This window comes from Bos indicus x Bos taurus, chromosome X, assembly GCF_003369695.1.
Source record: "Bos indicus x Bos taurus breed Angus x Brahman F1 hybrid chromosome X, Bos_hybrid_MaternalHap_v2.0, whole genome shotgun sequence".
NCBI classification, from domain to species: Eukaryota; Metazoa; Chordata; class Mammalia; order Artiodactyla; family Bovidae; genus Bos; species Bos indicus x Bos taurus.
In genome coordinates, this window is record NC_040105.1 from 141,239,525 (window position 1) to 141,252,940 (window position 13,416).

The 13,416-nt window shown below is 47.7% G+C and overlaps 1 protein-coding gene across 2 annotated transcripts in view; it reads left to right on the forward strand.

Annotated features, from left to right (window-relative positions):
• TMEM255A (transmembrane protein 255A) overlaps nt 1-13,416 on the forward strand; it is a 48,055-nt gene that overhangs the window by 19,763 nt on the left and 14,876 nt on the right. Inside the window, exons 5-8 of one of the 2 annotated variants that reach the window (XM_027535215.1) lie at nt 3,379-3,447; nt 5,188-5,259; nt 5,667-5,755; nt 13,068-13,230. In XM_027535215.1, the coding sequence (XP_027391016.1) occupies nt 3,379-3,447; nt 5,188-5,259; nt 5,667-5,755; nt 13,068-13,230 (393 nt within the window). The remainder of the gene's footprint in view (nt 1-3,378; nt 3,448-5,187; nt 5,260-5,666; nt 5,756-13,067; nt 13,231-13,416) is intronic. The other variant, XM_027535216.1, reaches the window with a different exon arrangement.

Genomic DNA, 13,416 nt, shown 5'->3' on the forward strand with positions numbered 1-13,416 from the left:
TTTTCATGGCATCATGAGCTAAAATGGCTTCCTCCTTTTCCCTCCTCTTCCCACTTCTAATTTTTTTTAAACAGCTTTATTGAGACATAGTTCACATCTCATCTAATTTATCCATCTGAAGCATATAATTCAGAGCTTTTAGTACATTCATGGATATGTGCAAACTATCACCAAATCAATTTTAGAAGGTTTTCATCATCCCCCAAACAACCCCATACCCGTTAGCTGCTGCTGCTGCTAAGTCACTTCAGTCGTGTCCAACTCTGTGTGACCCCATAGATGGCAGCCCACCAGGCTCCCCCGTCCCTGGGATTGTCCAGGCAAGAACACTGGAGTGGGTTGCCATTTCCTTCTCCAGTGCATGAAAGTGAAAAGTGAAACTGAAGTCGCTCAGTCGTGTCTGACTCTTAGCTACCCCATGGACTGCAGCCTTCCAGACTCCTCCGTCCATGGGATTTTCCAGGCAAGAGTACTGGAGTGGGGTGCCACTGCCTCCTCCATACCTGTTAGCTATCACCTCCCTAATCTGCCTGCTCCTCCAAGTCCTAGGCAACCACTAATCTACTCTTTTTCTATAGATTTCCCTTTATTAGTTAACATTTCATATTAATGGCATTATATAATATGTGGTTTTCTGTGACATCTTTTACTTAGTATGTTTTCTACATTCATCCATATTGTACCATATGTCAATGCTTCCTTTCTTTCTATGGCCTAATAATATTCCATTGTATGGATATACCACACTTTGGTTGTTCATTCACCAGTTGACGGACATACAGGTTGTTTCCACCTTTTGGCTTTTATGAATAATGCTGCTATAAACATTTGTGTACCAGTTTCTCTGTGGACCTATGTTTTCATTTTCTTTGTGTATGATTCGAAGTATTGGGTCATATGGTAACTATATTTAACCTTTTGAAGAACTGCCAATTTTCCAAAGTGGCTGCATCATTTTATAGTTGCACTGGAAGTGTCCGAGTGTGCCAGTCTCCTATTATTAGCTGACTTGTTAATTCTAACCGTCCTAGCAGGTATGAAATGGTTTCTCATTGTGGTTTTGATTTGCATTTCCCTGACTTCTAAACTCCAAAAGGTTTTGATTGGTGGCCTTAGCCAAAATGCAATGGAAGAACAATCTAAGTTATATTTACTGGAAGTTTCTTCCAGCCTCTGACTCTAGGTCATCTGTACCTCCTGCTGGTCGTGGCCTGCAGTAGAGCATTTGATTCAAGGGTTTGGGGTAAAGCTGGATGAGTCTTTGAGAAAACCTTTTTGCCTATACTGTACCTGTCCTGAGACATCTACCAGTCCTCACTGACACCCAGTTCTGGTTTTTTTTTTTTTTTTTTTACTTCCATACATGACATGACCCTGTGAAGTTTTGAGGAAGGAGGCTTTATTAATCAATGGTGATATCTGTTGGTCAGCTTGAATGAAAGGCACATTTGGACTCCAGCACTGCTTGGGTGGGTTAGAACCAGCCTTTCCTGTTGTGGAGCCCCTTTAACCTCATGGTGCCCTGTCCTTTTGTTTAATTTTTGGCTGCATCCCATGGCATGTGGGAATCCAGGGATTGAATGTGTTGCCCCTGCAAGTCTTAACCACTGGGCCACCAGGGAAGTCCCACGGTGCCCTGTCCTTTGGCTCAGGGGCATATGAGCTTCACCTGCCTTCTGACACAGCCCTCTGAATGCGTCTCATTCCTTCTCTCCCTTGTCTCCAATTTCCTTCCTTTCCCTTCCCTGAAGATAGCCATTAACTAGCCGGGAAAGTCACGTCACCTTCTTGTGGCAGTTTCTTCTCTTCTACCTGGACGTACTAGGAACTTAGTTACCTCTCAGGGGTAACATGAGGACGGTATGAAATCATGGGCGTGAAGGCACCCTGAGAAGGGCCTGGCCCTGAGCACTCAGACCCTCAGTGGAAGGCAGCTGGTGGCCAGCGCTCAGACTGGCCGTTGCTCGCCCTTCAGGCATAAATAAAAGGCTGACGGCCGGCTCAGTGGCCTTTTCTTACCTGCCAGTCACATGGGCTTATTCCTTCCCTGGGGCCTCAGTGCAGAAGGGCAGCCACAGGCAGCACACGGGCCACCATCATACACACACACACACACACACACACACACACGTCGATCTTCGTTTAGGCAGTTGGCAGCTGAATGCTCTTAGTAGAACCAGGAGGTCAGGAGGTTACAACCAGCACATCGAGCCTCGCCCCCGCCACAACCGCGGAATGATAACTACTTCTACCGTTGCCCAAATGGGGACAATAAACCCTGCCACTCGTGACCATGAGAACCCTCATGCCTTCCAGCCTGACTCCAGGCTGAGCCCCAGGGCAGGATACTTTGAGAACACAGAGCAGCTAGGTAGAAGCAACTGGACGGGGTGGCAGGCAGGGAGGCAGGGGGCACATGGGTGTCAGGTACAGGAGATGCTCAATCACATGTGTGGGGGCAAGCAGCCATCAGGATGATTGGCAGTGGTGAGAGAAGTGGGTTCAGTTGGGATGGGGCAATAGATAAATTCCCTCTGCCAGGGTGCTTTGGCCCACTTCCAAAGGTCAGTTTGTGTAAACTGCTGATCCTGTGCTAACCTGCTCTTGGCTGAAGGCCCCTCCCACTCAGGGGATGTTTAGTGTCCTGTAAAAGTTGGGCAGCATCCCCTGCCTGCCAACTTTTGGGCAGCACTGGGTGGCATCTGTCTGTCCCACCCCAATGCACACCCTGCTCCCCTCCTCGCCCCATGCCTGAGAGCTCCCTCACAGGCATCTGGCCAAACCAGCAGGGCTAGTCAACTTTTCCTGGGCTTTAGCGGTATTTTTGGAGTTCACTGTCTTTTTCTAATCTGTGTAGTTGAGTGAAAATGGCTCATAGTTCAGTTGAGTTAAAACCTAGTGTGGGCTCCGTGGCTGCCCATCCCCCTGGGATTTGCTTCCTGAGCTCTTCTTCTGTAAAAGCTATGGCAATGACAACAGGGAGGATGCATCAGCCTGCCCTGGTCCTGTCCTCAGGTGATGAGACCTCATTGTTGGAGCTGGCCTCCCTCTGTTGCAGAGGGTCATGTCGTGATCACCTGGAGTTTTGACTCCTGTTCCCTGGGGATTCTTTGCAAAGAGACAAAGACAGAAATAAAAGAAAACCAGATAGGAAATGTTAAGAAACACATTTCTCAATCAATTTCCTAATTTCTCATTAACTAAGTGGCCCAATAGAAAGTAGTTATTAGAACATTTTTATCTGATCCTCACAGAAATTAACCCAACACTACCTGCTCTGGGATGTGTGTGTGTTCAAATCTTTTCTTACCCATCAGAGCACTTGCCGCTTTGTTTTCCAAAGCCCAAAGCCTTTTGGTTTGCTGTTTCCCTTTCCAGGATCTGAAGCCCCTCTATGCTAACCGGTGCCACTATGTCCCCAAGACATCTCAGAAGGAAGCTGAGGAGGTAAGAGCCAGAATGGGGTTACCCGTCTTACCTTTGGGAAAAGTCTCCTGTTCTGCCTAGAACCCTTTTTCTTTGACTCTCTTCCCGAGGCCTGCAGCTTGCTGTGAGGTGTCTTTAGTTGATTTGTTAGTGGTTCAGTTCAAGGCAAGGTGCTAATGGGACCATGGTCATAGGTTAGCACGTCCTGAGGCCTAATCAGATTCACTTTGTTCTGTGGTCACAGGCTGCCCCTCTGACCCCAACAGGCAGCCTCTCTGTGTGTGGCTTTGATCCTGAGAGGGACCGAGGAGAGTACAGAGGCCACAGGCAGGTCATTCCCCACATCTGCGGAGGATAGTTCAGCTGCCTGGACTTGATGTCTAGCTGGAAGTAAAGTGGGAGGCCCACCAAGGCAGTAGGCCTGGACCCGGGAGGCAGAGCCTGAGTCTTACACGCGGGCGGGGTGGTGGCGGTGGTCAGGAGCCAAATGAAGGTCATCGAGAAGCCTGCTTCAATTTGAGGCTCTGGGGCAGCTGTCGGCCTGGCCCTGACTCCCCTGGTCTCATGACACCCCCAGGAGACCAGTCTGATGATGCTTGTGTGGACACGTGAGGTGTTATCTCTCCCACCCCACACAGCTCTCCTTGGGTCCCTGTCACCTCATGGAGAAGCCGAGGCAGTCTGTGGGCAGTTGGGTGAGGTGAGGCTTCAGGTCATTCTCGGAGAGCTTTCATTTCAGCTCACAACCACCCCTCCCCAACCCAGAGAGCCCTTTAACATGAACCTCTACCGTATGCTTCTAGCAACATCGACCATTTGGTTCTCTGTTGCTACTGCTAAGTCGCTTCAGTCATGTCCGACTCTGTGTGACCCCATAGACGGCAGCCCACCAGGCTCCCCCGTCCCTGGGATTCTCCAGGCAAGAACACTGGAGTGGGTTGCCATTTCCTTCTCCAATGCATGAAAGTGAAAAGTGAAAGGGAAGTCGCTCAGTCGTGTCTGACTCTTAGCGACCCCATGGACTGCAGCCTACTAAGGCTCCTCCATCCATGGGATTTTCCAGGCAAGAGTACTGGAGTGGGGTGCCATTATGAATCAACCCCCACTCTGAGAATAGTTAGAAAAATGGTAAACTTGTGATTGTTGGAAAAGGCTGAGAAGTGGGTGTAAAGTGGTGACTGCATTCCATAAAATGGACCGGCATTAGGGGAAGCCTTCTCCCTAAAATCCAGTGTGAACGGTGCCTGGGGAGGCCGGCAAAGGTATGGCCCTGCTCCCAAGGCGTTAGGGCAAGTACTTACATGGTGACTTTGCCACCCACTTGCCCCATTTTCCTTTCCTGATCAGCAATTCACTATTTTTCCAAACTATTCTCGGGTTAGAAAGGAATAGAAGGATGCACGTGCCGACAGTGTGTCAGAAAGGCTTGAGCTTTTGGATGAAGGACCCAATATAAAATAAGTGCCTGTTTACCATCCGTATCCTCTGTAACACAGCAAAACACATTTACAAGCACTTCGTTGCACCTGTGCTGGGGGGAGGGTAGCCTGGAAGATTTCTCACAAACAAAAGATGGTAAATGGAAGTTAATTTTTCCTTTTTTGTGGGCAAACTCGAGATGTATAAAATGTCATTGTTATTCTCTTGATTTCATCATGATCGCATTCTTGTGTTACCTTGGTGACTGTAAAAATATGAATGATGACTTCCATAGGTTCACTTGTAACCCTGGTCCCCCTAACCCTATTTTTCCTGTATAAGGTCATAAGTTCCTCAACCAAAAATTCTCCTTCCGCGAGGGTTATGAGGAACCTTACGCAGGCAGCTCGAGAGGTACTAGTGTACTTCAGAGTGCATGTGACCGCCCCTCTGTCTTCCTTCCCCAATGTGGTCCTCTTTCCTCCTGTACCCTGATTCCCCCTCATAGCCTCACTTCCTACCGTCCATTTGTTCTTCTGTCCACCCTTCCATCCGTCCTTCCTCCTCTCCATCTCCACCCTCCAGGGATGGGGTGCTGAGGGCTGTGGCTGAGGCTGGATGTGAGCCCAGCTCCACAGTGACTTGCCTCATGCACGAGATCAGCCAGCCGCCCGCCCAGCCCCATCCCGGCTGTGCTTTGGTGTGTTCATTTCACAGCCATCCTTACCGTCTCCATCAGTTCACTAGCTCGCACTGCCAATCCCAGAGGGTCCTGCTCCCACCCAACGCCAGCTCACCTGCTCACTGCTGTGTGTCCGCAGGTGAACTGCCCTCACCTCAGCCGTGGATTCTGCACACCTCGCATCCGGGGCAACACCTGCTTCTGCTGTGACCTCTACAACTGCGGCAAGTGAGTGCCAAGCCCCTGGTGGTGTGACCACCATGGGCATGAGAAGGACTAAGTGGGGGAAGGGTGCACGGTAGGGATCAGAGAAGCAGAAGACACTGGTGTGTCCATGGATTTCAGCTGACAGGTGTTACCTGCCGTCTCTGTGCCAGGCAGCATACTAAGTAAGTACTTTCAAAGTGCTGATCTCATTTCATTCTTACCTATGATTTATGTACAATTATTCTTCCCATTTTACAGATGATAAGACTGAGGCTCAGAGAAAACAGACAACTAGTCCAAGGTCACACAGAATTTGACAATGGTAGAGGGAGGGTTCACAGCCAGTTCTAAGTCCAAGTTCAACAACATTCAACAAACAGTTATTGAGCATTTTCTCTGTGCCTGGCCTTGTTCCAGATGTTGGAGATTCAGCAGCAGGAGCAAAAAAAAAAAAAAAAAAAAAAATTCCTTGCCCTCATGGAACTTAGATTTTATTAAGGAAGATAGTCAATGAACACATGAATATGTAACATGCCAGGTGTCAATCAAAGCCATGAAAAAAAATGAAGCAGGAAAGATAGGTAAATAGTTTCAAAGTGGGGAGTGTGAGTACCATGTTGGATAAAAGGAGCCAAGGAAGAGCTCTTTGAGGAGGTGAAATTTGTGAAGAGATCTGAATGATGCCAGAGGGCCAACCAAGTAGATACTTGAGTAAAAGAGTATCTCAAGCAAACAGAACAGCAAGTGCAAAGGCCCTGAGGCAGGAGCAGGCTTGGTGGTGCTAGTTCTGCTACAACCACTCTGGTGCTCTACTGTTCAATGTTAAAACATCATTTATTCTCTTTCAAAACACATTTAGGTGCCAGAAATACAGAGTCCTGCTGAGGAGCTTGTAGGCCAGCAGGGATGACAGACTTATGAGCCATTGATTACAGTCTAGTGTGAGAAGTGTGGTGGGGATCTGGGGAGGTACTGGGGAACCTCTCAACACAAAAGACTGGAAGCCAGAGTTGCTGGGGGCGGGGGGGGGAGGAGGCGTGTCAAGGAGGAGGGGATGTGGGAGCTGAGGCTTAAAAGATAAGACGGGAGTTAGGAGCAAACTTAAACTAGGGGTGGAGATGGGGAGGGTCTTCCCAGCAGTTGTGGAGTGGGGGTGGTTTTACAAGGTAGTAGGAGGTGAGGAGTAGAGCCCTAGTCATATACAGACCACAGGAATGCTTTGGGACTTGACCCTGTAAGCAACTGGGAGCCACTGAACGGTACAGCATGGCGCATGGAGTTGAGTGGCTGGAGACAGCGAGGGAGCCACGCCAGAGTCCAGGCCAAAGGGAATGGAGCCTAGATGAAGTTGTTGTGGGGCTGGTGGAAAGCAGGTAGTACTTCTAAGAGGAATTTAGAAGGTGGAGTAGACAGTAGTGTGTGAAGGCGTGATGCAGAACATAAGGAAATGGCCCTGCACGTCACGCACGTGTTTTCTTCCAGCTCTCAGTGCAAGGGGGCTGAGGAGGGGAAGGGAGGAAGGGAGGAGTTGGCAGAAGGATGAAGCTAGATCCAGAGGGGTCAGATGGATGCACTGCTCCTCACTCACACTCCTTACTCTTGGTATTGGCGGACCAGTTTTCTCACTTGGAGGATTAAGACCAGAGGCAGGGGAGGGGGAAGGGGGAGTAGGAGGAGAAGAGAGATTCACCCCAGCCTGTTTACTTTCTCTGCTAGCACTGGTCTCATTTCGTTAAAAGATTTGGCAGTGGAGGAAGAGAAACTGAAAGACTCAAATGAGGTTTGGGGATTATCTGGGAGGTTCAATTATTCATGTTGTAATAATAACTAACACTTGAAAAGGACTTCCCTCCTTAGCGGTGATGGAGAGCTGGCTATAATTGTACTTCCTGAGCCCATCCTTCCAAAAATGATCAAAGAAATGTAAAATAGGTCCTAGGGGATTTGGGGTTATTTTACTATCTTTCCTCTTGCCTCCCCTATCTGCCTCCCTCCCCCTGCTCAGTCCACCCCTCTCTTTTTACCTCTTCCCTCCTTTGGACAACCTGTCCTCTGGCCAGGTCTCCTTTTTCCCTTCCCAGGCCTCCTGAGATCCCAGGAGGTGAGAAGAGGCGGGCTGGGAGGGCTGACAAGTGATTCCTCGCGGGCACACCTTTCTCTGTGCAATTAGGTGTGTTTCTGAAAAAGGTCTGAATAAACTAAATCCTGCTTTAATTTCCATTTAGCTGAGCCCTTAGGTGAACTTTTTTTTAAAGTGGAGACTCAAGCCCAATTAATCTTCCTGTCAATCTGAACTTCATAATCAGTGGCTTTCTTAAAGCAAGTTATGCCAGGGTTGTCTTCAAGGCCCTAAAGAAATTTTATGAGGAGCTCTGCTAAAAGTCTGGGCTCCCTAAAGGCAGCAAACATGAGTTCATCTTATCTGTATCCTCAGGCCCCAGCACAGGACTGGGCTCAATTCAAAAACCTGATGACAAGGGAGTGACATGTATTGGAAAGGATCAAAAAGAGGAACACCCTTTTCTCCAGGAATATAAAGTATTGGGCCAGGCGACTAAGAGGGCTACGGGTGGAGAGTGGGGTGCGGGGTGTGGGTACTGCTCATAAAGGCCTTTGAGCTGGAAATGCTGCTCACCCACCTGATGTCTGGAGACCAGCTTCAGGCGGTCATCGAGTCCTTGCCCAGGTCTGTAAGGGCAAAGCCACCGGGAAAGCACTTCCTGAGCTTTTCATCAGGAAACCGTCCCATGCAATCAGAAACCAAGGCTGTGAGACTTCAGAGGCGATGATCCTGCAATATAAGGAAAAGATTTTCCTTGACCTGAGGCTTTTCCCAGCCAGCTCGAAGGAGACCTAACTTCTAAGCCTAAATATAGCTAGCTGCAAGCCTTCTAAGGCTCAGAGACTTTAATTTTGCCAAATGCATATTTGTTTTCCTCACACAAAGCCTATTTTTAATCAATTGCCAGCTCCTCCAGTCCATTTCCTGGAAAGGAGGCCAAGAAAAAAAAAGTGGAAACAAAAACATCAGGCAGTCATTTGTAGGGCACTACGGAAACAGAGTTTCTACTGTCCCCTTGAAGCCACAGACCTTCTTTGACGTCAGGGGCAGTGAGGTTTTAACACCAAACCTAGATGATTCTGTTTCAGCCTATGCAGGAAGGCGGTTTCTTTAGGATACAGCTCCTCAGCGGCTGCCTTCCAGCCTTCCCTCGGCTTTGGAGAGGTCAAGTCAATATCACTGGTTTTTGTCGTGTAACCAACAGGAAGCGAAAGGACATGGGGGTGGTTTGTGAACTGCCGCCACTGGTAATAAAATGAAAGACGAGAGCTCGCTTTCATCTGTTCCTCCCTTGGGCGAACTTTTTCTTGAGCTCCTACTATGTGCCAGGGATTGTTCTAGAAGAATACATATTGATAAAATAACATTTTGCCCTTAAGTAACTGAGTTTACCGGGGGATCATGGGGAGGTGGAGAAATGTGTCCAGAGGTGGCACACAGCCTCTATCTGTCCATGGGGAGTTGGTGAATAATTCCAGGCCCTTATGGAAGAGCAGAAGGATGCCCTGTGGCTTTATCCAAGATCCAGTGCCTCCTAATTTGTTGAGTGGGGACTGAAACGAAGAGAGTTTATCTGTTTCTCCAGATATACCCAGCAAGTTAAGAGCAAGTGGGTGAAAGCCCAGATTGGGTAATCAGTCTTATGATCAATGCAATGATCTGTCTTTGAACTCAATTACTCATTCCCCAAGTATCTGTTGATGACCCACAACAGTTCTCTCACTGAGCTCGGAGGCAGTGAGGGAGACACAACAGAAGTGTAAGAGATAACCTTGCCCTCCAGAGGTTAGAATTTAGATGGAGCTATCATGTCCACCTTGGCCTTGGTTGCAGCTTCAGCTCTAATTAGGCTCCAGGTAAACATCGGATCAAATGAATAGCTGCATTACTGATATATGCAAAGTGCCGAACTAAGAAGAACAGACTGAGGCTGTGGGAGCCCAAGGAGAAAGGTGATGAATGGGCACTGGAGTCCTTGAAGAATGAGACCAGTGTGTGGAAGCTTTGTGCAGTGGGAGAGATCAGGAGAGGCTGAGAACAGACGGCAATACCTCCCATGCAGGGGGAGAAATCTGAACAAAGGTCTGGAATAACTACCCCACCTGGCTAGTTTGGTGCTTCTGAGGACCAGCCTGGCTGGAGTGTGGATTCCATTCTGGAGTCGGATCATGGCAGACTGAGGAATTGGGGCACATTTTCCTGAAGGTAATGGAGAGCTGTGGAAGGGTTTTGATTAGCTGAATGACTTAGTGTTTTAAATGTGTTGGGAAGCTGAAGCAGGCTGTGGTGGGCTCTGGAAGGAGACTTTGCAGTCATGAAAATTTGACGGTGGGAGCTGTGAGAATACAAAAGATGAAATTTCAGAGGAAGTTCTGCCCCAAGACTGAACCAAATGGAATCATGAATCTCAAACAGAAACAAACCACATTAATTTGCTAAACCCTTAACCAGATCTAGTATTAATGTTCTTTTGCTTCATGGCTCTGTAAAAATAACATAGTAGCTGCTGAACCCGCTCAAACTGAAACCAAACATATATTCTCTACAATTATTGAATATTTTCAACGAACTACTAACCAAGCCCCATGTTGTGGTCTGTGTCCTTATAAAGCATCACTACTTTTAAGAACACAATTCAAGGATTTGACTCATTTTGCCAGAGGCTGGCTCTTGGAAGGGAAATAAAACAGCTACAGTGTTCAGGTGGTAGAGTACTGCTAGAGTACTTGTATTGTGCTGGAATACTACTTTCGTGCATTCACTTGTGAAACCCCTCAGGCTCAGAGAGGTTAAGAAAGTTGCTCAAGGTCAGACAGCAAATAAGTGACAGAGCCAAGGTTCAAGCGCAGTCTGCCTCCAGATCTGCTCACTGTACTGCCCATCTATATATCTACAGGTGTTACCAGCCTGCCCTTGGTGTATTAGGATGTAAGCACTTCACTACTTTCAAAGATAACTTGGGAGAAGTCAGAAGCTGATTCTCAAACCTCCCCTGCATCCCTACAACCCTACACTCACCATTCCACACAGGGCTCCCCTGTAAAGGGGAGCATCCTTGTAGAGCGGTGCCTTTTTGAGCAGTAAGTCATCTGTGTATCTTCCTTGTCCCATCCCCAGGCCTGAGTACTGTGCCCACTAATAGAAGGCGCTCAGTGTATGCTTCCAGGCGGTGTCCAGCTATGTTCCCCCAAATCCTGAAATCCAGTTCAAATTCTGGTGAATTGAAACACTGTTAAAATTCCACTGTGGAAGCTTACTGTTTAACACAGTGGGTCTCAAAGATCAATGAACTCAGTTAACACAAATCCCAGAGCCTCACCCCCAGTGGCGGGGCCTCAGAGTCTGCATGTTTAACCATCTCTTTCTCAAAGATGCATGCACACACACAGAGACGCACAGAGGCACCCACGAATAACACACTGACACACACAGGCTGGCACACAGATATACAAACACAGATGATTTTGACACAGGCTGTCCCATAACCACACTGGTTTCAATTCTTTAGAGATACACTGGTTTTACAGAATTCTAAGATAATTCACCTGTAAAGTTTAAAAGTCTTGTGTGAATAATCTCTCCCTGATTCATTTTGGAGGTTAACCTTTATTTTCTTTTTTTTTTTTTTCATTTTTGGTGTTCTTATAGCAGGAGAGTTGCATGTAACAACCATACTGATGCCAGGGTGTTTGGTTGTAAGTTTAAGAATCAGTGTTTGAGATTCATTACTGATTCCAGTGGCCAAGTTGTAAACTACTTTGCAACGTCCAGAAAGACAGGAACTTTTGTTTAATTTATTTAACAGCTAACACCTTTCCTCAGTGTGTGCAAGTGTGTGGAGAGATTTCTCTTCCTCTTTTTGTAAAAGCCTCCAATCCCATCGGATTAGGACCCCACCCTTAGACTTTAAGGGCTTCCCAGGTGGCGGTAGTAGTAAAGAACCCGCCTGCCAGTGCAGGAGATGCAAGAGACTCAGGTTTGATCCCTGGGTTGGGAAAATCCCCTGGAGAAGGGAATGGCAACCCACTCCAGTATTCTTGCCTGGAGAATTCCATGGACAGAGGAACCTGGCAGGCTACAGTCCATGGGGTTGCAAAGAGTCAGACACAACTGAGCACTTAATAGTATCCTGTACCTTAGACCTTATGATCTAACCTTAATTTATTATCTCCTAAAAAGCCCTTCTCCAAATACAGTCACTTGGGAAGTTAGGGTTTCAATATATGAGTTTCAGAGGGAGACGCAATTCAGTTCATAGAAAGTAGTGGGCTAGAGAATGATGGGGCTGGATGGGGGATTATCTTTGGACAGAGTGGTCAGGAAAGGTCTCTCTGAGGAGGCGCTATTCAGATTTTGTGCAGGAACTCAGCTTTAGTACTTTATTGGGATGTTCTTTATTGGCATTTCATTTTGTTTTGAGAAAGGAAATACTGAAATCATTGAAGCCTGAATTCAGATCCCAGTTCTACTGCTTACAATTTGAGGAAGTTCCTAACCTCTCTGTGCTTCAGTTTCTTCATCTGTAAAATGGGAATGGGGACTAATACTTACATCATAAATATTGTAAGGATTCACAGTGCTGCCTAATAGAACTTCCTGTGATGACAGAAATGCTCTGTCCAGTATAGTAACCAGCCACTAGCATGACCCTTAAAAGTGTGGCTGCTGAGCATTTAATGTGTGCCTAAGCGTCTGCCTACAATGCAGAAGACCCAGATTCGATCCCTGGGTTCGGGAAGATCCCCTGGAGAAGGAAATGGCAACCCACTCTAGTATTCTTGCCTGGAAAATCCCATGGACTGAGGAGCCTGGTAGGCTACAGTCCATGGGGTCGCAAAGAGTCAGACATGACTGAGCGACTTCACTTTCACTAGTGAGATGGAAGAACTGAATTTTTAACTTAATTTTAATAGACACCTGTTGACTAGGAGCTGCCATAGTAGCACAGATGTGATGAACCCATGTCTGTAAAATGCTTAGCCCCCGTGCCTGCACACAGCAGGTATTAATAATTCCCATTTAGGATTAACATTAGCGATGGTAACAAGTATTTCTCTGGCAGATAGGAGGGGTTTGGGGGAGGGGGATAAACAGCAGTGACACTTTGATTCATTATACTATCTTTATCCCCAAGTGCATTCTTGGCTTCAGTGTCCATTATGATAGTGCCCCACGTGACCCCCTGTCTTTTCACTGGGCTGCATGGTAGCCAAAGCCCTGGGGGACAGCCTGCTCCCTGGCGACTGACTGGGTGCGCTTCTCCCCTTCCAGCCGGGTAGAGATCACTGGTGGCTACTACGAGTACATCGATGTCAGCAGCTGCCAGGATATCATCCACCTCTACCACCTGCTCTGGTCTGCCACCATCCTCAACATCGTTGGCCTCTTCCTGGGCATCATCACTGCCGCTGTCCTGGGGGGCTTTAAGGACATGGTAAGGAAGGAAGTGACTTCGAATTTCCACAGAGGCCCCTCTTCCTGTAAAGGGTGGGGCAAGGCTCAGTGGGTGGGGGCCATGGGGACCCGCGTTTTGAAGGGAGGAACAGAAACCATTGCTTCAAGAATGTAGCTGCCTTGGAGGGGGTGGGGAGGGTGGGATTTCCTGGCGGTCCAGTGATTA